At 35.3% G+C, this 26,557-nt stretch overlaps 1 protein-coding gene across 2 annotated transcripts in view; it reads left to right on the top strand.

The window, feature by feature from the left end:
- The window catches only part of SMAP1 (small ArfGAP 1), a 159,100-nt gene that overhangs the window by 66,553 nt on the left and 65,990 nt on the right, over positions 1-26,557 (top strand). Inside the window, exons 5-6 of one of the 2 annotated variants that reach the window (XM_026507104.4) lie at positions 9,614-9,694; positions 18,769-18,849. In XM_026507104.4, coding sequence (XP_026362889.1) covers positions 9,614-9,694; positions 18,769-18,849 — 162 coding nt within the window. The remainder of the gene's footprint in view (positions 1-9,613; positions 9,695-18,768; positions 18,850-26,557) is intronic. The other variant, XM_026507105.4, reaches the window with a different exon arrangement.

The raw sequence follows: 26,557 nt of genomic DNA on the forward strand, positions 1-26,557 counted from the left end.
GATTTGTACTGGGATAAAATATTTAGGGATCAAGTGTCATGATATCTGTAACTCATTTTCAAATAATAATAAATAATTTTAAGTCGCTCAGTGAAACCTGGCAGCTGAGTGTATATGTGTGTGTGTGTGTGTGTAGAGAGAGAACAAGCATAGCATAATGTTAATATTTTATGAATATTGCTAAGATTTATAAAGATGTTCATTCTACAAGTTTTTATGTTTTTGTAGGCTTGAGAATGGAAATTTCAATGTAGAAGATTGTATATTTTTGAGTTTATATTATTCATATAATGAAGATTTAGAAAAGTCCACAAAAATCACATTTAACCCAAGGGAAAATGTATTCCACTATTCATTTATAAGCAATATAATAATTTTTAAAAAATTTATATTCTAGCAAGTTTAAAACATTTCTTCCTCCTTCATGGCAGTCAGTGTGTAAACAACTAATCTTACATATCACTAATAATTACATTATATATTTATATATGTTGTTTTGTCTTCAGTAATAGATTGAACATTCATTCAAGTTGTTTCTGATCAGTTGTTATGGTTCCAGTCTCCTGGTATACTGAACCAAAAAGTGTATGACCTTTGCCTTCAGAGAAATTTAATTTCATTGTGAGGATGAGACTAGGTTAAAAAATAAACCTGAGACAAAGTATAAGTATTGTATATCTAAGATACTTAAGGAGCACTAGTGCATTTAACAGACTATCTAAGGAGAGACAGTTTGAATACTAACTGTACTAGTTGTACTCTGATAAAAAGATGTCGTGAGTGGCTGGTAAGCTTGATGTGGCTATTACCCTGATATTAATGGCTCCAAATTGCTTTATCTTTACAACTTCTGTGTCTGATTTTATAGTTTTTCTGTCTTAGCTGGTATTTTTTAGTGTTGCCACTAAATGTAACTGCTCTTATTTTCTTATTTTAAATAAGAGTAAAGGTCTAAAGATTGACCCTGTTTATGTAAGGGAGTAATTTAATTTCTTAAACCCTTTTAAAAAATGATATATTTCTTGCCCTTCTGAAACATAAATATTTCAGATTATTGTGGCAAAATACAAAGCAATAAACTTCAAGAAGACAGTGGCAAAGAGTTCTGCTGTTTTACTGTGCTATTGCCCCCCTACCTGGCAAGCCATTTAATGAGTCCATGAACTAAGCCCTGTGGGAATCCATCATGTAGAGTATGAGAATCTAGGATGGCACTATACCCAGGGATTTATTTGTAGTTATAAAAACTGACTTTAGCAAGCTGTTAATAAATGTGGTATCTGGTCATATAAACCTGGTGCTTCTGAGAAAGCAGGGAGGTTGTTTGTGCTGCTTTGTCAAGGGAGCTTATGGTATAGGCTGTATGGGTTTGAGTCCTGTGCAGTACTGTAAGTGTGAATTAAGGGAGGAAGCTTAAAGGGGAAAAACAAAGTTTAGATAAAACAAAAACAAAGGAAAATATATTTCTAAGTAGAAATGTTTTGGTACTACAGTCTATACTGTTTTGTAGCCTCAAACCGAAAAAAAAAAAGACATTTCATTTCTTTTGTATCTTTTAGAGTAACTGCATGGTGCTGGGCACCAGTGTGGGCATAGCATATCAACCCTTATTCATATTGACCCTCAGTACTTCTCTTCCTCACCCCTGAGATCTGTGCTAGCCTCTCATTTTGAAACTATATATAAAATTCAGAGATTGGCTGTTGAAGTTCCCTTGGATTGTTTCTTCCTTTATTTGTTCATTTAGTCATGCAGCAAACAACATTGAATATATATCCTCTGCAAGGCACTGAGATTGAAATGATAGAATCTTTTTAAAAAAGATTTATTTATTTCAGAGAGAGAGTGTGAGAGAGAGTGTGTGAGCGCGTGAGAAGGAGAGGGGCAGAAGGAGAGAGGAAGCAGCAGACTCCTTGCAGAGTGGGGAGCCTGATGTGGGCCTTGATCCCCGACCCAGAGATCACAACTTGAGCCAAAACCAAGAGTCAGACGCTTAACCGACTGAACCACCCAGGTGCCCCAGAAATGATACAATATCTGTATAATCCTAGCTTCATCTCAAACATTATCCAATGTAATGTGTGTGTACAATGGGCTGTATTCTAAAGCACAGTGTAGTAACTGTTAGAAGAATAAAAGTGCTATGGGAACACAGAATTTAGGTAGCACTAGTTAATTTTCACTAGGAGAATTTTTAAAGGAGGTATGTTTGAAATTATCCTTAGTAGAAATGTAGGATTTCAGCAAAGGGAATATAGGCCGAGGGTTGGTAGTGCAGAAAGGACCTTTCAGGTTGAAGGGACATTTTTTCTCATCTATGCTAAAGTAATATAAGGAGGAAAGAGAGTTCGGGTATATTATTTGTTGTTTGGGTTTGCTGTCTTGTCTAGTGAGTGTGAAAGAGGACTTTCCAGGAAGGGTAGATGATGAGGAGAGAATAAATGTGTGAGGAAGTAAGTCTCAAAAAGCAAATAGGGATTATATGGAGGACTTCTCCTTTTTTTGAGGTTAAGGCATGGTTATTATATTAATTTTCTCTTGCCATTTAACATTGCTAGAAGCTCAGTGACTTCAAGTGACATGGATTTGTTATCTTACAATTTCTGTTGGCTAAGAAAGAGTCTGGGCATGGGTTAGCTCAGTTCTCGAAGCTCAGGATATCACCAGGCTGAAATTAAAGAGTTGGCCAGGGGTGCGATCTTATCTGAGGCTCATTGTCTTCCAAGCTCATGGTTGTTGTCAGAATTCATTTCCTTGTGGTTGTATGACTATGGTCCTGTGTTCTTGCTCTCAGATGGGGACTACTCTCAGTTCCTAGGAGCCACCCTAAGTTCCTTAACAGTTAACCCCATCCTCTTATAGCATAGCCCCTTATTTCTTCATTGGAGAATTTCTCTCACACTTCAAATCTCTTATTTTAGGAAGGGCCCCACCGCCTTTTAGGGGCTCACCTGATCAGGCTAGGGACACCCAGAAGAGTTTCTCATTTGATTAATCCATGATTAACTGTTTTGGGATCTTAATTACACTTGCAAATCTTTAACCTTTGTCATATAACAACTTAGTCAAGAGAATCCATCATATTCACAGTCCTGCCCACACTTAAGGGGAGGTCGTTATATACAGTATGGATACGAGGGGATGGGAATTGTGATGGCCATCTTAGAATTCTTACCACAGTGATACAGAATGAATCTGACCTTCCTGGTTGTTCCTTAACCGAATGAGTGATAGGGGAATTTGAAACTTAGAATACAAAAATCTGTTCTCTCTGTCCTCTCTCCTTCCCCTCCTTAACCAGTAGTGAATCACAATTGCAAGCACAGTGATTACATGAGTTGCTGGAAGATCTAACAGTTCTTGAGTAGACGGGACTGAACTCTGCCATATTATTTGCTCTTTTCCATCAGCAGCTTTTCTGTCCTCTTCCCTGCCTTCTTCCTCACTCTCTCTTCTCTTCTCCCCTTTCTCCCTTCTTTCACCCCTTTTTCCCTCCCCCACATATATTTCCATAGTCACATTATTCATTTGCCATCATAGTGATCAGAAACAAAAAGAAAATCTACTAGAGCAGTAAAATATAACGATTTAATCCTGATCCCCCGACTTCCTCAATTTTGTCTTGGAATATAGTTAATAATCCTTGGGAGTTGGTGACTTTAAAATGAGCACTTACTTCTTTGTTTCAGTTTGTCTTAACATATTACTTGCTTCCTTTACCACTTCTCATTTCTTAGGAGCAACCTCTTGAACCCAGAGTACATGCTTGAATTTGTAGCATGTAAAGATTTTAATTCTCCAGTCTGAATTTCACGTGAAATTACTTTCTAATCATTTGCTGTATAATTAAATATTATATAAGGGCTTAAAAAACAATAAAATTTTCACTTGTTTTATATATATGTGTATGTATATAATGACTAATATTTAATATAACAAAAGTGAATTCATTATTTCAATTTAGAAATTATTGTAGAAACGTTTCTATATTACTATAAAAATGAGATAGTACTAGTAATTTTATTAAGCTCTGTTTACAATTAACTGATGGTTATATAATTAGTTATTTAAGATACATGAGTAATTTCAAGCCAATGTGAATTGCAATGAATTTTAGCTGTTCCTCAATAGGGATTAGAAACTTAGATGGATAATTAGGTAGTGAATTAGGATTAGTATAAAATAGCAGTTTTAAGGGCGCCTGGGTGGCACAGCGGTTAAGCGTCTGCCTTCGGCTCGGGGCATGATCCCGGTGTTCTGGGATTGAGCCCCACATCAGGCTCCTCCACTATGAGCCTGCTTCTTCCTTTCCCACTCCCCCTGCTTGTGTTCCCTATCTCGCTGGCTGTCTGTATCTCTGTCGAATAAATAAATAAAATCTTTAAAAAAAAATAGCAGTTTTAAGTTGGATGTCTTTTTTAGGTCTTTTCATTACAATTTTATTTTCTTCTGTGGAATAGGAATGATCGTGGTATCTACATTTGTAAGAGTTAAATAAGATGAAACATTTGCATTTTTAATAGGGTGCCTGGCACATAAATGCTTAATAAATATAAGCTATGGTAATGATTGTATTGAAGGAAGATGGGGAAGGTGGCAGCGCCAAATGACTCCAGGCAGGTAGATAATTAAGAAATGTGATGGGGCGCCTGGGTGGCACAGCGGTTAGGCGCCTGCCTTCAGCTCAGCGTGTGATCCTGGCGTTATGGGATCGAGCCCCACATCAGGCTCTTCCGGTATGAGCCTGCTTCTTCCTCTCCCACTCCCCCTGCTTGTGTTCCCTCTCTCACTGGCTGTCTCTATCTCTGTCGAATAAATAAATAAAATCTTTAAAAAAAAAAAAATGTGAATACTCACACTTAACTATAAGACTTTAGATCACTGGCACAATTTTGACTTGAGTTGTTTGATTCATCCATCCACACTTTAGTCAGCCTTTTAATTATGGTCTGCCAGTGACTTGATGTGGCAATTAAAGAACTTACAGTTTGAAAGTTTTCCAGATTTCACATTTCTTAGTGGCCTATGCAAAGATTTTAAGTTAGTATACCAAAATTTAGGCTGCTTCTACATATTTGGTGGCTGTGGTTACTTAGTTAAGTTGATTAAAGTCTTTTAAGCCTCATACTGATGTGTTTAATTGATGTTGTCTTTTGTACGATACATTTATTAGTTCAGTAAATGTATTTTCAGCTTTTGTGTCAATTACATTGACATTGAAAATCATTTTTTTAAAGATTTTATTAGAGTGCAGGTGCGTGAGTGCGAGAAAGCACACAAGCAGGGTGAGGGCCAGAGGAAAAGCAGACTCCCCACTGAGCAGGGAGCCTGATGGCTTGAACCTGGGACTCCAGGATCATGACCTGAGCCTAAGGCAGATGCTTAACCGACTGCGCCACACAGGTGCCCCTGGAAATCATATTTTTAAGATGATTTCTGGACTCCTGAAAAACCTGAGCTTTGCAATTTATTGGAAGCTCATGAGACAGCCGTTTGAGAATTGTTATGATAAAATCTCCACTTAGAAAACATATCCAAGAGTTTCTAAAATGGGTTTGAAGCAATGTATTCCTAGTAATTAATCCATAAGGCCTTTTTTTAGTGGTCTTATGTTTTTCAGTGTTTTAGAAGACCAGATTTTATTATTATAGCATTATTTTGTTGGAAAGGGTGGTAGTGGAAAAAAATTCATCAAGAAAATAATGTGATCTTTTCTTGAAAAGAGAAACATTTTGCTTTATGGCCTTCAAATAATCATACTAATATTTTTATAATAATAGCATTTCAAAATGTGTTTACTCACCATATCCTGATAGGCAGGAATTGGAAACCTGTTTTGCCTGATCGGTTTTTCTTTTGCAGGAGTTTACGTAGTTGTATTGCTGTAGGAGTTTCTTCACATGTAGGTTACTTTGATGGTGGCATAAAGAGGAACCTCTGGGCTTAAGAATAATTGAAAGGACTGTAACTCATTTATTCCTAAAGGATATCTTTACTGGGTTCCCACTGTGCATTCTCTCATGGACGGAGGGGTTTGGCAGGAGAACAGTAGGGAATAGAGGGACATTTAATCATAACAGCTGAATTTACTGACACCACCAATTTCCAGTGAAATTTTCTAAGATTACAGTCTTGTCTGCTGTCTCTCTATAGAAGTACTAGAATCCCGTGAAGTAGTGTTAACGTGTAGTTACAAAATAAATTCTGAATTTGATAGTAAATGTAGATAACTTACATGAGTTTCCAGAAAAGTATATTAGCAGGCAGTGAAGTTACAAGGACAAAGATAACTGCTGAGATTGAGCCTCCTTTTGGTTCTTCCTCTGAGATGCTTCTTTCCTCCTTTTTTATTTTCCTGTAACATTCAGAAGTATTTATTGAGACTTGTTGAGTGCCAAGTGCTAAAGATACTGAACAGAATAGAAAGTGTCTGTCTTAGAGAATTTAAGTCAGCTTAACAAAGAATACTGATAAGTAATTGGATCCTTACAAGATGGCATGTGATAACTTCTGCAGTAGGGACATATTATAGAAAGTGCTCTGGGAATATCTCAAATGGCCACTTAATTCCGACTGGAGTGATGAAGGAGTACTTCCTGGAAGAGGCAGTGTCAACTTAAAATTAAAGGATGGGTAAGAACTAATAGAAGTGTGGTATTTAAAGCAGAGGAAAGAGCAGGAGCAAAGACAGAAGCAAGAGAAGCAGACTAGAACACTACATCAAAAACTAATGATGTACTGTATGGTGACTAACATAACAATAAAAAATTTAAAAAAAGAGAGAGAGAAGCAGACTAGAAAGCTGGAACCAGGGGGAGTTTTATATGGCTAGACAGTAGTTTAGCAGGGTAAGAAAGGGTAGGGAGATAAAGTAGATGACGCTTGTGCCCTGGTTAGGGAGTTTGGACTCTGTCCTTATATAATATATATGAACTATTTAAAGCTTCTAACTAGGTATATCCAGTGATCAGGTTTGCATTTGAGAATGTCATAGTTTGGAGAAGAGCAAGACTTGGGGCAAGGAGGCCAAAGGATTAATCCAGGTGACAGATGATGGTGATTTCCTATTACTTAGGATGCTTAGTGGGGAAGATGCTGAGAAGTGGTTTTGAGATATTTAGAAAAAACCCTCAAGATCACCTAGTTTTTCTTGCCTCTGTATTTTTTTTTCTTCTCTTCTCTTCTGTTTTTTTTTTTGTTGTTGTTGTTGTTGTTGTTGTTCTCTCTCATCTATGTTCTCTGTTCTGTGGTGTTTCTTGCTTCTGATTGTCAATATGTTGACCTCTATTTCCTCATTCCTTGCTCATATAATGTATCTTACCCTGCTCATTGACTTTTTTAAAATGAAATTTATTGAAGATAAAATTTATATGCAATAAAAGGTAGACAATTTAAGGTATATTTCATTGACCTTTTTTTTCCTTAAATTTTTATTTAAATTCTGGTTAGTCAACATAGTGCAATATTGGTTTTAGAAGTAGAATTCAGTGATTGATCATGTACATACAACGCTCAGTGCTCATCACAACAAGTGCTCCTTAATATCCGCCCCCCAACCCCCACCCACAGTTCATTGAAAAAAAGTCTAACCCTGTGTAGCTACCACAGAGGTCATATAGAATCTTTCCTTTGCTCCAAAAGGTTCCTTTGTGCCTCTGTACTCTTTGATGTCTTACTTCTTCCTTTTGGCATATTTCTGAAATTCATCCCTATTTTTGTGAGTACTATTAAGGCAATTCCTTCTGTACTGGCACTTAATAGTTCATTTTATGGGTATACAACAATTTGTTTAATTGTTCACCTATTGATTTGTCCATTGATTTTTCAAGTGCCTTTCCTACTGAAAAGCCCTCTATTTCTTTCTAGCTGAAACATAGTATTAACACTTTTTTGGAAGGGAGCATTAAAATGCTTTGTGAAATTACTATTATTTATTAAATAATTTTATATTACTGCGTCTGAGTTTTAAAAGTGTCCAAATCAGGGGCGCCTGGGTGGCTCAGTCGTTAAGTGTCTGCCTTCAGCCCAGGGCATGATCCTGGGGTCCTGGGATCGAGCTCCGGCATCAGGCTCCCTGCTCCACTGGGAAGCCTGCTTCTCTCCCACTCCCCCTGCTTGTGTTCCCTCTCTCGCTGGCTGTCTCTCTCTCTCTGTCAAATAAATAAATAAAATCTTAAAAAAAATAAATAAATGAAAGTGTCCAAATCAGTCACAAGGTGAACACTTTTACAATGAACTATCATGAATTAGTAACCCTTGACGTGCTTGATATACCCATTTCTCATTTATATTTTATGTTCAGCTATTAACATGAGTTTGGGCAAAGAGGTCTTTATGTTACAGGTTATCATCTTAAGTGAATTTGTGTGCTTTTTTATCTCTTATTTTCTACATAGAGTGGCAAGTAAATGTCCAGTAGGATAAAGCAACTTTGAAGCCAGGGTTTAAGTTGCAGTTTTTCTTTTAAAATCTTTTCTTCCATGTGTAATTTCCATCAGTAGTCAATAAATGGCTAATTTGCACAATTATAACAGAGCCAACAAGCAGTGTTCAAGCTAAAAAAAAAAACCCTAAAGTTTATGGTTTTGGATTCTGATTCAAGAATTACAACCATAACTGACTTAATAACAAGCAGATTGAATGAGGACTTAACCTCCCAGTGTTATTTTGACATTACATAATGACCTTTGTATAACAGCACCTTTTATTTTAAACAATTCCTTAGAGGCACTATTGATATGATAGGGCAGTATATACAGATGTGAGTTTTATGGCTCTAAAGATCTACTGTGCATTTTGTAAACATATTTCAATTATATTTTGGCAGTAAAGAGAGCAGGAAGATAATGCTTCCATTAAAGTGATCAACTATGCATGTAGAAATTGGGTAGGAAGATGTGTGAAAAGGCTTTTAGATGAAATCCATTTTCATATATAAATTGCCTCTGCTGCATATATAACTGTCTCATAATGCTTTGGGGTAATTCAGCAAAATACAGCACAGGAAATGGTGTTTGTACATACTGATCTTAAGGAAGTGTATAAATTGCTTTTTGTTAAGTCCTTGTGCTCAGCTGTTGTATTGCATTAACCCACTCTTTATTGTCCCAGACTTTTTTTGTCTTTCTTAAACAGCTGATTAAAACTTAATTAACTTTTACTATTTCAGCACTGTTTTGTTTTCCATTCTTAAAGTAGTTAATACAAGTAAAAACAAAAATTCATTTGTGCTCTCCTGCTACTTGAAACAATGTGTCTTCATGCTTTAGAGCACTAGTATTTCAGTAGTAACATTGAGTAAAATTTACCGTATGAGAAGCTTATTTTTCAAATACTTTTGGTATGAACTTACCTGAGTACATTTTAAATTTCATATAGTGAATTCTAAGTCACACACTATTATGTAATAAATACTTGTATTTTTAGAAATTGCTTGTGGGAATTTTAAAAAGCAGTACTCGCCACTTGATACATTTATTATTTTTTTAAAATAACATACTCTAAGTGCTTTTGTATCTCAGAAATGTATGGGTTTTGTTTTTTTCTTGTGCCTTTCAATTCTGATTTCCTTCTTTTCTCTTTGTTCTTCTGACTTTTCATCTGCATTCCACAGATTTCTTCCTCTGATGCTCCTCTTCAGCCTTTGGTATCCTCTCCTTCTCTACAAGCTGCTGTTGAGAAAAACAAATTGGAGGTATGGTAGTTTTCTAGCCAGCTACATAATGTAGTGTTCAATGGTAAATGAACTTCTCTTACAATGTGCCGAATTTGGGAGTGGTGTAATAGTTGTTTATATTTGAATGGTCTCCAATATTAAATATATTAAATACAGCGATTTTTAAAATATTTTCCTATGCTGCAAGTAGGATTAAAGGGCTTTGATCTGTTTAGTTTCAGAAAATGAATTTATTGGTACTATAGATATATCGTAACATTTAAGAAGCAATTTTCTGTTGTTTCCCTTACTACTTTATACTTACAGAAATTGTTTTATAGTTGCTATTGAACTCTTTGATCTATTAGAAGAGTCTGACTGAAAATGTTTTCTTTAGAAGATTCTATTGTTAGAAGCATTTGAAGAAAATTAATGTCAAGTAATAGTAGCAATCCTACAGATACAGTAATATATAATAAAGATTTATGAATATAGACTCATCAGTCATTAGAATGTGTTTCTGGTAGGGGTAATTAGAGTGAATGAGTGATTCCTAATGGAGGAAAACATATAACTTTACAGAGGTTTCTAATGCAATACAGTCTGTGCTGTGATTGACATTTACTCATTGTGCTGCTATTTAATATAGGAGGCATGCTTCTGATACTTTTTTAGAGAGTGCACTCATGAGTGGAGGGTGGGAGAGGGGCAGAGGGAGGGGGAGAGAGAGAGAATCCCAAGCAGAGCCCAATATGGGGCTCGATCTCATGTCCCTGACTGAGGTCGTGACCTTGGCAGAAATCAAGAGTCAGACACTTAACCAACTGAGCCACCCAGGCACCCCAATATATCTTAAATTCTTAATAAATATTAGCTATAAGGATTAGGATGTATTCTAAGTAGAGAAAGCATCTTGTGAAAAAAAAAACTGTGGACAAAGTGGATTGTTTGGGTATTTGCAAGTGGATGGCATGACTAGAAATGCATAGGATAGGGAGAGAAGTTAGAGAACAGCCTACTTCTGAGCCTTCTGAAGGATTTTGGTCTTTACTCTGAAGGCTCTGGTACTTTAGTGATGAGTTTTTAAGGGTAAGAAGGGTAACAGGATCTGATTTTCTTGTCATCACATGGCTTACTGTCTCTGTGGAGAATAAATGATGTGCTGATGGGTGTGGGAAAAGCTTGAGAACCTGTTGCTTTAATCTATGAATAAAATGATGGGAGCAGTTGCTAAAATGGAGGCAGAGAGAATAAAAAGGAGAGTGTAGTTTTCAAAGATTTTGAGAAGACTGAATCTGTGGGATTTAGTAATCAGTGCATTGTGACAGTGGGTTGGGAAGCCTTGATTACTTCCAGTTTCCGGCTTGAGCATCTCAGTACATGATGGTGCTGTCCAGGGAGAAAAGGATAACAAGCTGAGGGTGAGGAACAGGTTTGAGGAGAACAAAGGAAGGCAGGGAGGGATGAATTAAAAGTTGGATATGACTGTGGGACATGCAGGTATCTCATAGGTGGTTGGATATACAAGTGTATAGTCCAGAGGACAGATCCAGGCTGGAGGTAGTGGGGGGTAGTTAGAGAGAGAGAGAGGGATTGACAGAAGGATTGAAATTGCAAGGCAGCCCAGGGAAAGTGTGTTGAGTGATAAGAGGAGTGTCATGAGAATGAAAAGCTGGATACATTGAACTTAGGAGTTAACAGAGCAAAGGGTGTTCATGAGGAGTCTGTAAGGGACGTGTTTTGGAGCATGAAGTACATGGTTGGAATGTTGTAGGTATCTTAGGTCAACACACAGGCCCAGGGAAGAAGTGGGAGGAGTGTGGATGTTACCATGAGAAAGTGGAAGAATGTCAAAGGCAAATTTTTCCTTTTCAAAATTTGCCCTGGAACTATGCTTTCATGTGAGAAAAAGGGTGGAAACCCTTAACACACTCTTGTACTGTGTGATTCCTGCCTACAAGTCTTAGAAAGAAGTGGACGTTGGTGATTCAAGATGGTGGCATAGGAAGACCCAGAGCTCCCCTTCTCCCATGGACAAACCAAATCTACAGCTACACATAGAACAGTTTTCTCTACAAAAGATGTAAAAACTAGTTGAACAGCTCCTTCACAACAAAGGACAAAAAGGCCACATTGAGATAGATAGGTGAGCAGAGACTCACCAAAAATCCATCCGTGGTTCTGTGATTCACCCGCAGGAGTGATCTCACAAATATGGAGCATATCTCTGAGGTACAGGCCACACCAGGCACCCCAGCCCTTGGGACCTGCACTGGAGAGATGAGCCCCCAAAACACCTGGCTTTGGAAATCAATGAGTTTCATGTCAAGGATACCCAAAAAGCTGTAGGAAAGTAAGACTCTACTCTTAAAGAGCACATGAACAGTGACTCACTTGTCCTGGAACCTAGTATAAAAGGAGCAAGTTGAAAAGCTCTTAGACCATATATGAAGGAGGTTAATTGCCTAAGTTTAAAGTGTCTGCCAGAGGGACAGGGGTCACTTGAATCTCTCTCAGAAGACAGGTGCTAGGAGGCACCATTTTTGCACACTTCTGCCTTACTAGTACTGCTTACCTTGCTTCTCCGCAGCTTTATAGTCCCACACTGCCAAACTCTTCCTGGGCTGGTGTCCCCCTCTGACCTTGCTAAAGCCAGGAAATGCATGTATTTCACGTAGGGCTTGTATGTCTGGCTCTGGTGGATTGTGGGCCTTGCATTTCTGGACCTCATGGGACTGAAACAGTTAGAGACAGTTGTGGTAAGCTGCCACCCACTGGGCACTACACAGACAGCCGACTGGAACAAACTCAGTCTTCTTATGGCCATTCCTTCAATACTGGGAGAGATCACTATTTTGCCTAATACACAGAAACAAACAGAGAACTAGGCAAAATGAGGAAAGAGAAATATGTTCCAAATGAAAGAATAAGATAAAATTCTAGAGGAAAAAACCTTAATGGAGATAAGTAATTTACCTGATAAAGAATTCAAAGTAATAGTCGTAAAGATGCTCACTGATCTTGAGAGAAGAACGGATGAAGACAATTTCAACAGAGATGGAAAATATACGAAAATACCAAATGGAAGTCACAGAGCTGAAAAATATAATAACTGAACTAGAAAAATATGCTAGAGAGAATCAACAACAGACAAGATGAAGCAGAAGAACAGATCAGTGACCTGACAGACAGGGCAGTGGAACTAACCCAAACAGCTGGGAAAGAAAAAAAAAAGGGGTTTTTAAGCAAAGATAACTTACGGGACCTATGGGACAACATCAGTAACATTCACAGGTGAATGACAGTCACGTTATAGGAGCTGCAGAAGGAGGAGAGCAGAAGGGTCAAAAACTTATTTGAAGAAATAATGGCTGAAAACTTCCCTAACCTGGGGAGGGAAACAGCCATACAGATCCAGGAAGCCCAGAGAGTTCCAAATAAAAGGTGAACCCAAAGAGATCCATCCCAAAATACATTATGATTAAAATGTTAAAAGCTAAAGGTAGGCTCATGGGAAGATGGTGGGGTAGGAAGATCCTGAGCTCACCTCACATGGATACACCAAGGCTGGCACCACATATAAAGCAACTCTCTGAGAAAGACCTGAAGACTAGCAGAACAGCTCTTATACAACTAAAGATATTTTAAAAAGTGATGTCAAGAAGAATAGGAGGGGCAGAGACATGGTCAGATTAGGAAATGAACCCCCAGCGCAGTAATGCACAAGTGGGAGGGATATCAAGTGGAAAGGCCATAACTAGAAGAAAATTATGAAAGGAAAAAATTTCACAGATAAAAGCAAACATACCATAAAGGTAGTATTGAGATTAAAATGCAAAAGGATTAAATCAATTGTGTCTACAAAAATTAGCCAGGGGATACACAGAATAAAAAGATAACATAATATACATAAAATATGGAGGCAGGAGTAAAATTTTAGTGCTTCTAGAATATGTTCACATGTATGTGACCATCAATGTGTAATATAGACTGCTATACATGTAAGATTATTATATATGAACCCAGTGGTAACCACAAATCAAAAACCTATAATAGGTAGACAAAAAATAGAAACGAATCCAAGCATAACACTAAAAAAAAGCCGTCAAACCACAAGGGAGGAGAGCAAGAGAAGAAGAAAGGAACAGAGAATTGCTAAAACAGCCAGAAAATAGTTAACAAAATGGCAGTAAGAACATGCCTACCAATAATTAGTTTAAATGTAAATAGACTAAATGTTCCAATCAAAAGATGTAGGGTAGCTGAATGAATGAAACAAACAAGGTCTATCTATATGCTGCCTACAAGAGATTCACTTCAGATGTAAGGACATGCAGACATAAAAAGATGTTTCATACAAATGGAAGCCAAAAGAAAGCTGGGGTAGCTATACCCAGATGAAATAGACTTTAAAAGACAGACCAATAAAAGACAAAGCATTACATAATGATAAATGAAGCAGTCTAGCAAGAAGATACAACATTTGTAAATATTTATGCATGCAACACAGGAGCACCTAAGTATATAAAACAGATATTAACAGACCTAAAGGTACAAATTAACAGCAATACAATAATAGTAGTGGATGTTAATATCTCACTTCTATCAGTGGATAAATCATCCAGACAGAAAATTTTTAACCTTGACCTTAGATGACACATTAGACCAGATATATTTAATAGATATGTACAGAACATTCCATCCCTGATGAACATAGATGAAAGGATCGTCAACAGACTGTTAGCAAACTGAATTCAGCAATGCATTAAAAAGGTGATACACCATGATCAAATAGGATTTATTGAAGGGATGTGAGGATGGTTAAACATTTGCAAATCAATCAGCATGATCTGCAGTTTTAACAAATTAAGGATAAAGATCACAATCATCTCAACAGATGCAGAAAAAACATTTGACAAAATTCAAAATCCGTTTATGACAAAAACTCTCATCAAAACAGGAATGAAGAAATGTATTTCAGCATAATAAAGGCCATATATGACAAACCCCACAGCTAACATCATACTCAATTATGAAAAGCTGAAAGCTTTTCTTCTAAGATCAGGAAGAGGACAAGGATGCCCACTTCCACCACTTCTATTCATCATAGTATTGGAAGTTCTAGCTGGACTAGTTAAGCGAAAAAAAAAAAAGAAAAGAAAAAATGCTTCCAAATTAGAAAGGAAGAGGTAAAATCATTATCAACATGATTTTATATATAGGAGACCCTAAAGACTCCACCAAAAAGCTGTGAGAACTAAGAAACAACTTCAGTAAAGTTGCAGGATGCAAAATCAGTATACAAAAATCTGTTCTTTCTATACAGTAGCAACAAATGGTTAGAAAGAGAAATTAAGAAAACAGTCTCATTTACAGTCACATCAAAAAAAATAAAATACCTAGGAAGAAGTTTAACCAAGGAGGTGGAAGACCTCTACACTGGAAAGTACAAGATACTGATGAATGAAACAGAAGACACAAGTATATGGAAATTATTACATGTTCATAGATTGGAAGAATTAATATTGCCAAGATGTCTGTATTACCCAAAGCAGTTTGTAGATTCAGTGCAATCCTTATTAAAATCCCAGTCACATTTTTCACAGACATAGAACAAATATTTCTAAAATTTGTATAGAACCACAAAAGGTCCCGAATAGCCAAAGTGATCTTGAGAAAGAGAAACAGAGCTGAAGACATCACATTCCTTGATTTCAAACTATATTACAAAGGTATGGTAATAAAAACAGTATGGTATTGGCATAAAAACCAATACCATATATTATACAGCAGAATAGAGAGCACAGAAATAAACCCACATATATATGGTCAGTTAATTGCTGCCAGAGGAGGCAAAAATATACAGTGGAAAAAGGACAGTCTCTTTAGTAAATGGTTTGGGAAAACTGAACCAGTGTCTTATTCTGTATACAAAAATTAATTCAGTATGGATTAAAGACTTGAATGCAAGATTTGAAATCATAGAACTACTAGAAGAAAACATAGGCAGTAAGCTCCTTGCTGTTGGTCTTAACTGGTTATGGGTAGTAATGTATAGCATGGTGACTAGAGCAACAGAACTGTATTTCACTATGTAACTTTATATGGTGACAGGAGGAAACTAGACTTAATGATGGTGATCATTTTGCAATGTTATATAATACTGAATCATTATTTTGTAATTAATATATGTGAAATTAATATATATGAATTATACTTCAGTTTTTAAAAAGAAAGGCATTGGTCTAATTCAGTGGTCTCCAAAGTCTGATGTCTATAGCATTAAATATTAGAGATTAACCCCAAGGTAGTTCATTTATGATATCTATTTGTGATTTTTTTGTTATCCTTTCAAAATTTCTATTTTTATATGTTTTATAATGTACATAAAATAGTGTAATATATACTTTTTAAAGAACTATATATGCATGGTAGAGTATATATGCTCACAACTTTTTAAGGTGGGAGTACATAATAAAAATTTTTTGAAGACCATTTCTTTAATCAGATCACTCAAGTATAGTTTGAGTATAATGAACCCCATACGTGCTTTTCTCTATCTTATAGAAATTGGGCATTTATTCCACTTTTGTTTGTTTTGTTTTGTTTTTACACAGAAGGTCTATTTCACTATATCATTTGTATATATAGCAACCAAGTTTCAGGAACTATTTTATAGTACCAAACGCAGCCATATTTTGTTCTTGCTGAGAAAATAGTTTAAAACAAATTAGGTTCTCACAATACTCTGATCTTTCAGCAGCTTTTGATTCTAGAGATGGGAGTCATCTGTGGATCAAACTGTATGACCTGAATTTAGAGCCCATGTTTTTAATGTTACTTCAAAGTTTGTGTCATAATACCCCTGCTGAAATCAGATTAGATGACAGCCATATTTTAGCAGCTGAAATTCCAGTGTTGAGAGCACCAAATTGTGCTGTCCTTACTAAATCCAGCTAAATAATCTAATTCATTTTTGGTGATGTCATATGTGCGTAGAAAGACAAGTTTCTTCCCCACTCTCATGACAGTGCCTTCCTTGAGAAATTAACAGTTCTCTGAGGGTATAGAACAATTCATCCCCAACATATTAGTGAGAATATTTAATCACATTGCTTTCCTCACCAAATTTGATTAATAATATCTAGAAAATATTTCATAGTAGATAAAGGATTTGTGCCTATCTCATTTTTATACTAACTTTGGCTTTATTTTATTTTTCTTTTTTATTTCTTTTTATTTAAATTCAATTAGCATGTATTATTGGTTTCAGAGGTAGAGGTCCATATGTCATTTATTCTTCATTTAGTAAATGGGATAAGGTTACCTATAAAGTTGTTGTAAGGATTCAATGAATGAAGACATTATCTTGCACATAGTAAGGGTTCAGTAAATATTAACTGTTGTTGTATGAAAGAATAGTAATATACCAGTGCTGCACTGGATGACAATGAAAAGTGACTTGAGAATTTGGCTGTGTCTTCCCTCGGTCCTCCCACTGATGAGCTGTGTGGCTTTCTGCCTTACTTTCCTGTTTTTTTTTTTTCTTCATTTGTAGAACGACCATGATGACATTTTTTTCAGACACTTATTGTATAAATTAAATTAGAAAATAAGGTGATTATCACAGTGTCTGGCCCATAGGAACTTTTATTATATGCCTTATGTTGTAGCCTAGGAATTGCCAGTGTTATCTTTTCTCAGTTATGAATAAAAAGAATTATACTGTTGAGAGAGGTTGTGTCAAATACCCTTTTAAAGACACAGGTACAAACAAACCCATAGGCATTTTGACTAAGTTTTGTGTGTTTATTATTCCGCCTTTCCTAGGTTCATCAGTTTATCTTTTCCCATTTGCTGCTAGTAAACTAAGGTACTAATTAATACTCATTTGTATTAGTGATTCTCTTCTAGGTTTCTAGGCATCTCCTGCCCTTAAATGTCTTATGAATGCTCATGGTTTAATCTTTTATTTCATTTTCCTTTTTGGCATGTTTGTGGCCCTAAGTTTTTAATATTATATCCTGTTTTATCCTTCTTGGAAATACAAATTGTGGAGATCATAGTACCATTATAGTTTACCTAGATTGGATTGAATTAAATATACTAATCAGTTTGCTCTGGTACCAGGCATATCCTTAACATTTGTTTTATGAGAAAATTATTCTATTTGTCCTTTTAAAAATCACAACATTATATAGTAGACTAAGCATGTTTTGTGGTAGTTCAAAGATTTATTTATTTATTAGAAAGGGAGAGCGTGTGAGTGGGGGGATGGGCAGAGGGAGAGAATATTCAAGCAGACTTCCCGCTGAGCACAGGGCTTGATCACATGACCCATGAAATCATGACCTGAGCCAAAATCAACAGTTGGTGCTTAACCAACTGAGCCACCCAGCTGCCTCCATGTTTTGTGGTAACTTTAAAACATGAAGTGTTCTTGCTCTTTTTGCCTCATGTTCACATGTTGTAATCTGTCTTCATCTGTGTGATAAGGAATTCTCTTTTAGCAGTTAGTTTACTTTTTCTTTTTGTTCAAATTTCAACATTATGGTTGCTATTAGGAAGCCTAACCTGATATAAAGATATAGTGAGAATTTATTGAGTAGAGGTCTCATTTGTTTAAAACGAACTCTAGGGGCGCCTGGGTGGCACAGCGGTTAAGCGTCTGCCTTCGGCTCAGGGCGTGATCCCGGCGTTCTTGGATCGAGCCCCACATCAGGCTCCTCCGCTATGAGCCTGCTTCTTCCTCTCCCACTCCCCCTACTTGTGTTCCCTCTCTCACTGGCTGTCTCTATCTCTGTCAAATAAATAAATAAAATCTTTAAAAAAAAAAATAAATAAAACAAACTCTAAAATTTCAGAGAAGTTTCAGATAGTTTCACCTTTATCTTAAATTTTTTAAAGAGAAGATATTTTCTGTTGTGTTATCAACATGTAATTTCAATGACAGTATGAATTTGCTGTGTTTACTTTTATATTTCAGTATCACTGGATATTGTCATCACTGAACACTTCCTCAAATACTGACTCAAACTAATAAAACAAAAATGTGTTAAGAGCTGATATTTTTTTACAAAGTAAACTTATCAAAACTTTGGTCTATGTTTTAGAAAGAAAAGGAAAAAAAAAAGGAAGAGAAAAAGAAAGAAAAGGAGCCAGAAAAGCCTGCAAAACCTCTTACAACTGAAAAGGTAAAATTCATTTTTTAAAAAATCCATTAAGATTACCGTCTTATTTTTATAGTCTTACATTTGAATGTCTTTCGGGATATTTGCAATATGTGAATAACCGTTCTTTCATTAAGTAATTTTTGAATGAGTACGTGTGCTAAGCATGTCCTTCTATATTGTCCTATACAAGTTTTAGTTAGTTATCTATGGGTATAGATCATGTGAACTCCCCAAGGAGTAGTATTCTCTTATTAATGACATAGAGAAAAATGTTTTTAGTTTTCATACATAATCAGATTTCAGTGAAAGTTTAGAGAATGAAGAGATCATAACTGAAGGGGACTTCAGAAAAGAGTTGATGCTTAAGAGTAAACATTTGAGGTAGATTTTGAGTTGTAGGTAGGATTAAGGTGGAAGGCAAGAGTATATCATTTGGAGAGAATACCTTGAGGACAGGTATAGAAACTGAAAATAGACAAAGTCTATTTAGAAAAATAGTCTCTATATAGAAAAAATACCTATGTATAGAAATAGTATTTGAAGAAAGATGTATATCTATGTGTAGAGAGTAGTGAAAATAAGACCAGCATGGTAGATTGAAGAGGACCTTAAAGTCTATGTTGATTGTTTTTTGGAGGAAAGGCTGTGCGTAACTTTCCAAAGTTTGTAGAGATATACCTAATTCAGAAAGGTTCTTTGCAAGATTATTTTGGCAGTGATATGCAAGATAGATATGCCTAAGCAAACTAGACAGAGGGAGAACATTAACTTTTTAAAAGGCATTGGGTGAATAAGTATGGCAGCTTGGCTTTGAATGTATTTGATCATGAAAGTATGGAACCATGGTAAAGGAATTGTCAGTAAAGGGAACATCCTTAATAGTTGTTGAAATTTTTAAAATTAACCTAATCAAGGCATAAATTACATATGCAAGGTACATCCATTTCAAGTGTACAGTGCGAGTATGTACTGGTTCTTTCTCTGTCGTTTATTAAAGGAGTCTTTACCTTCAAAGAGTTGTAAGAATGTCCTTTCCTTTCCCCACCTCTTACCTAAAGCTTACTCATTCTACCTTTTTCATGAAGTCCCTCTAATATTTCAACTAGATAACACTCTTTCCCTTCCTCAGAATTCTGGCAACATTGCTATACATTTGATATTATTACTTCCTACTTTGTATTATTGTTTGATTTTATTTTTAGATAAATTTTCTTATCTAACACAGATGCATAAATGTTGTTTCCTGAGATTATGCATCAATCAGGTGGTGACCAAGTCTGTGTTTCTTTGTATTTCTAACAGTTTCTTGTTTGTAGTAGATGTTTAGGATAAATACGTGTATATTGATTGGTTGATGTTTTTCATCTCATAGTGTCTTGATTCCAAGGTTGTGAAGAACAATTAGTAAACTGCAAATGCTAAGACTGTAAGACCTTTGCTAAGTAGAATTCTTTGGAATGTTTTTTTGAAATATTTTCAATTAAAATTAATTTCTTTGAATATCACTTTGTTTTAATGATAATTTACTGAATTAAATTCTTAAGTTCCATCAAACTAAATTTAGATGTTAAATATTACAGTTTTTGAAAGGAGTGATTAAGTTGGTAGTTATAACCTGGTTACTTAAATAGCTTTAATTCTTCTCTGGTAACTTTCTCTTTAGCATGCATCAATAAGCTTTTTTTTGTTTATTTTTTTTAAAGATTTAGAGAGAGTGCGAGGGAGCACAGTGGGGAGGGGCAGAAGGGGAAGAGAATCCTAAGCAGACTCCATGATGAGTGCAGAGCCTGAGGTGGGGCTCCATCTCACGGCCCCGGAGATCATCATCTAAGCCGAAACCAAGAGTCAGACACTTAACTGACTGAGCCACTCAGGCGCCCCAATATACATCAGTAAACTTTAAGTGAAATTTCTTATAATTTGTAGTTGCATTACAAAAGAATTTTAAAATCACTAGTAGATGTTACCTTTTATTGCCAAAATTGGAAATACCAAAGTAAAGAGTTTTTGTTGTACTTGACAAGATATAACCACTTTTAAAATGTCATATATTTATTTTCTCTCTTAAGTTAAAACCTTACCACTGAAATATAGTGAGCATTTTGATGTAGTGACTGCGTATGTTTCACAGCCTCGCATGTAAATAACTTGCCTTCTGTTGCCTTCTATGGGAAAGGGCTACAGCAGTTACGTGGAACTGAGTCTCTGGGTTGAGAGCTAGAGAAGAGCAGTTCAGGGTGTGTGAGCAGTGAGAATCTAGTATGGTTCCTATACTATTTGCTTTCAATACTTACGTTTTATTAAAATCAGTTTACCTATCATCGGTTATTCTTACTCAACCTGCAGAGTTTTAGGACTCCTGCTGCTAATGGTGGATCCTTGCTGAAAGAATAATCATGTAGAGGGAAAAACTTGAGTTACTATTAAAATTTTGTAGTCAGGATAGTGTAGAGTATATAAGAAGGAAGAAACATTTTGAAGTGTAACAGTGGGGAAGCAAGGGAAAATAGCACAAATAAAGGAGCTTTATAAGCATGTAGACATTTTCATATACTGGCATTTTTCTTTATTTTCTCTCTGAGCTGATATTTTAAGGGGGCATGTATAATCTGCTGACAAGAAATTAGTAGTAGGGGGCGCCTGGGTGGCACAGCGGTTGAGCGTCTGCCTTCAGCTCAGGGCGTGATCCCGGCATTGTGGGATCGAGCCCCACATCAGGCTCCTCTGCTATGAGCCTGCTTCTTCCTCTCCCACTCCCCCTGCTTGTGTTCCCTCTCTCGCTGGCTGTCTCTATCTCTGTCAAATAAATAAATTAAAAAATCTTTAAAAAAAAAAATTAGTAGTAGGATCAGTGAAAATAGTAGCAATAGTAGTCAGAATAAGATCATCATTATAAAGTAATAGTGTCTTTATTAACGATCTCCTATGTGCCAGAAACTTACAGGCGTACAACTTATGTGTACAGTTGTACATATACAACGTATGTGTAAAGTGACCACCCATGTATTCACTATCTGTGTCAGGAAACAGATCATGGCCAACAGAAGCTGCCCCCCTCCCAACACCATTCCCAATTAAAAAATCACTTCCCTTCTCCCCAGAAAAAAAATTTCTTTGCATTTTAGAAATTGTTTTACCTTCTTTGCATGTATTTCTAAACATGTGGTTCATTTCTTTCTATTTTTTTAACATACAAATGAAATGATACCACAAATATTCTTTTGTATTTTGCTTTTTTTAGTGAACATTTTAAGGGTCAATCATATTGTATTTAGTTATAGTTTATTCAGTTAATTGTTTTGTAGTATTCTATTATATTTTATTTATCCATTCGACTGTTAATAACATTTGGATTGAGGTGCCTGGGTGGCTCAGTCGTTAAGCGTCTGCCTTTGGCTCAGGGCGTGATCCCGGCGTTCCAGAAAGGAGTCCCTCATCGGGCTCCTCCGCTGGGAGCCTGCTTCTTCCTCTCCCACTCCCCTGTTTGTGTTCCCTTTCTTGCTGACTGTCTGTCTCTCTCTCTCAACTAAATAAATAAAATCTTAAAAAAATATAGCTATTATAAACAGTGCTGCTGTGAACACTTCTGTTCATGCATCTAAGCATGCATTGCTTTAAGATATACTTACAAGTGCAATTGTTGGGTCTTAATCAGCCTGTATCTTGAACTTGAGTAGATAAGGTTAAACTGTTTTCCAAATTGTATACCAAATCTGTTCTGGTCAGGCCACATTCTTTACACTGTATAGTATTGTCAGAGATTTTACTGTTTGTAGTTTGGTGGGTATGTGATGATATCCCATTATATTTTTTAACGTCAGTTTTCTTGATTACTGTTGAAGCAAGTGCCTTTTTCATATGCTTATTGCCTATTTGGATTTCCTCTTCTGGAGTTCTGGTTCAGATCTTTTGTCTATTTTTCAACTGGATTGCTTACTTCTCCTCATTCATTTGTATCAATCTGTGCATGTACATACACACATGTAGAGGATCCTAGTCTTTTTTTTTCAGTTATATGTTTACAAATATCTTAGCTTTGTTACTTTATTGTAGCTGATTTTATTGCTCTTTTTATTTCTAGTCCTTGAATCAGTGATAGGGCATCCTTGTCTTGATTCTGACATCGAAGGGAAAGCTTTCAACTTTTCACCTGTGTGTGTTATCTTTGTTCCTCACAAAAATCTACAGAGTTGTTGTTGGTGGTCCTATGTTATAAATGGAGATTCAGAGAGAATATATGATTTGCCTAATGTCACCTAGTTTTTTAGGAGAATTTGTAGAGTCTGATTTGGAAGAAGGATTTTACTTATTTATTTAAGGCAGCACATATTGAACTCCATCTCATATCTCTTCATGTATTTAAAAGAATGAGGCTGGATAGGGATTATTTATCCTAAAATACTTTTTCTAAATTCACTAATTTCTACAGGTTATTAAAGTCATTAATATGGTTCTTGACAGCAGTGATTTAATAAATGGTTACTTACAAAAAGCTTAATTTGGGGTGCTTGTTTTCCTTGAGCAGTCTATTTCTTTTGTTTAAATGGCATTTTGTATTTCAGTCTCACTGAGTGAGACTTTGTGGGTGGGTGAGCATCGGTTACTAACAGGGTCAGCTGGAGGCAGGTTTGCCTTCCTTTTTGAGAAGAGCAAGTTAAAACCTTAAAGTTTAATGAATCAAGTGATTAAAGAGTAGATGTTCTTGACATATAAATATATATATATTTATCTCCTTTGTGCCTTAGATATTCTGCTGGAAAATTGTGTATAAATTTGACTTCTTCTAAAATATTCTGTCATACATTTGACATCTCTAATTTATTTTGCTTAGATTTATCTACTACACTCTCCCAAGTAGCCGGTGATCTATAAATATATTCATGTAGATGAGAAGTAGTCTTACAGTATAGGAATGTATCTGAATTCTCTTTCAGTTTAAATAATCAGATCTTAATTTCTCCTTTAGAAGGTTAAGGTAGTTGCTAATGTTGTTCTGGTTTTATTATTATTTGTTACAACCCATCATATGAGTTATTATTGGTCATGTTCTGAAATTTTTGAATTCTATGATAAAAAATCTTTAGAGTCAGCAAACTTTTTTCTATAAAGAACCAGATGGTAAATATTTTAGGCTGTAGATCATAAGGTATCTTTCACAACTACTCAATTCTTTCTTTGTAAAGACAAGCAGTAAATGAACGTGTTCCATAAAACTTTACTTATAGAAACAGTTTGTTGAGCTCCTCCCCTCTTTGCCTCCCCAACAACTGAGAATTAGTTGTAGTGGAAGAAGCAGAGTCAGGAAGAGAGCCAGATTCAAGCCCTTGGTCTGTGGTTAACTGTCTTCTTGGCAAAGTCAGTTAACTCCAGAACCTCCTTTTCTTCATTTATTGACAGGGTTTCTAAATGATCTCTTGGCAATGATAGTTTTAAATTTAGAATTATTCCGCCTACTCAACACAGGCACAGATTCCTAAAATAATTTTAAAATACCCTTAAAGATGGCTTTCAGTGTTCTGCAGAGCTGGTTCTTTGGTCACTGAGTTCTCTGTATAATTTCATACTGGTTTCTCACCCACCATAGTTGTGATCTCTTAATCATTAGCTGTTTTACTGTTAAAACATGAAGTCTAATTTAGGAGAAAAACTATTTAGTTATTCCTAAATAACTAAATATAACCTGAATTCTTAAATATATCCACAGATGTATATAAAATTTGGAAAAAAATGACTTCCTTTAAGGTATTTAGGTATTTATATCTGTTTAGATATCTGTGTAAGTGTTATTGCACCATTGTTTTTTTTTTTTTTTTATTTAGGTTTTTTTTTTTTAAAATTCTGAGTAGTTAATATACAGTGTAATACTAGTTTCAGGTGTATAACAGACAAATACCGTATGATTGTACCATTGTTTTTATATGCAATGGATATATTAATAGAATAATTTATTCTATCAAAGAGATTTATATTTTCATGGACTTTCTTAAAGTTCCTCTCTGAGATAACTATACTGAGAATTAGGACATAATTATATACCTATCTTGGAATATTTTTATGTTTTTATAAACCTAAAGTGCTCTTAATATTCAAACTTTTCTTTATTAAGTATTACCTGTTCTGTAGAAAAAAATATACAAACAAGCAAAACATTAAAAATTATGTAATTTCTCATAGTCCCTCTACCCAAGGATAACTGTTTTAAACAATTTATCTTATAATTTTCTATGCTCCTTTACATATGCATGTATGTACTTATTGATATATCTCTTGGTGGGGATATGTAGTTTAAAAGAAGTTGCTGTCAATGGCATATGGTCCCCAAAGTATGTGGTACAATTTTTTAATGTAAAATGTTAAAAGTGTTTCTTATGCAGATATTTGCCACTAGTGTCTTGAAATTCATGAAAGAAAAATCAGTTCATAAAGTACATCAATGTAGAATTAAAAATCCCAGGAAGAAAGGTAGAGAAGCAGTGATATTATGGGAAAGAGAAGGTTCTTACTTTTGGTAAGTATTGCTATCATTAAAAAGTTTATTTCAAGATACGACAAGTATTTGACTCTAAGAAAAGATATAGATGGTGATTTTTTCTAACTACTAGTTGCAAAAGGAAGAAACAACAAAGTTGCTTTTTTGAACAAGTCTTTTATGTTAATAAAACTTAAAAAAATACATTTTTACTTGATAAATATAAGTGATTTAATCTTACAATATAAGCAAAAACCACAATTGCAAATCTGTTGAACTTGAAATTTCAGTACAGCCCTGTGGAAAGTAAGCAACCAATTGTAAATCAAATAAGTTGTTCTTGGTAAGACTTTAAAGTTAAATTAAGTGGCTCATTGCCAGATGCTATATTGAGAGGTTATGTTTTTTAGCAATCTGACAGAGACATTCACACAGTCACCAAGCTCTCAAATGTAGTTTAGGCTAAATAAACCTTTCATATGATACATGAATGCACTTGAGGATAAGGTAGTTCCAGTAATTAATGCTTTTATAGAAATCATGGAAACATATGGTCTAGGTGAGTAAGGATAGCAGATGTCTCACAGAGCATTTTTATAAGTGGGTTTGGAAGATTCCTTATATTTTCCACAAATCATTTCATTCCCAGCTTAACGGTCAACCTTTTTGGTAATAATCTTTTGTTTGTAAATTTAAAAAAACAATAGGTGAATATTATTCTACATTACGTTTAGCATTTTAGTGCAGCTTTTCTGTTATCTAAGTTTTATTAAGGTATAGATTGCTAGTTGCTATTGACAACTTCCTATCTTTTTTTAGCTATTAATATTTTTTCATTGAAAAAAGATCATAGTGCTATGTATGCCTAAGTATAAAAAGAAATCATATGTTCTGTCTAGTAAATTTATAGTTACTCATTCTTTAACCAAGAGACAGGGTGATAAAAAACCTAGCAGATTTTTATAGCCTCTTCCTTCTTCCTCCCCATAGTACCCGTATCATATATGTTTTTAATAAGTTAGAAAACCTGTCACAAGCAAAAAAAAAAAAAAAAAAAAAGTAACATCACCACAGATCTTACCACTTAGAAAAAATTATCACTAACATTTTGATGTTTATCCTTCCTGATTTTTTCCAATGGAAAGATGTATGTCTACATGGGATCATACTATACATATTATTTTGTAACCTACTCCGCTCCTCTGTCATTTAACAATGTCTTTTGTTAAATCTTCAATGTCCTTTCTCCTCCTCCTCCTT

This window comes from Ursus arctos, unplaced genomic scaffold (genome assembly GCF_023065955.2).
Source record: "Ursus arctos isolate Adak ecotype North America unplaced genomic scaffold, UrsArc2.0 scaffold_29, whole genome shotgun sequence".
NCBI lineage: Eukaryota > Metazoa > Chordata > Mammalia > Carnivora > Ursidae > Ursus > Ursus arctos.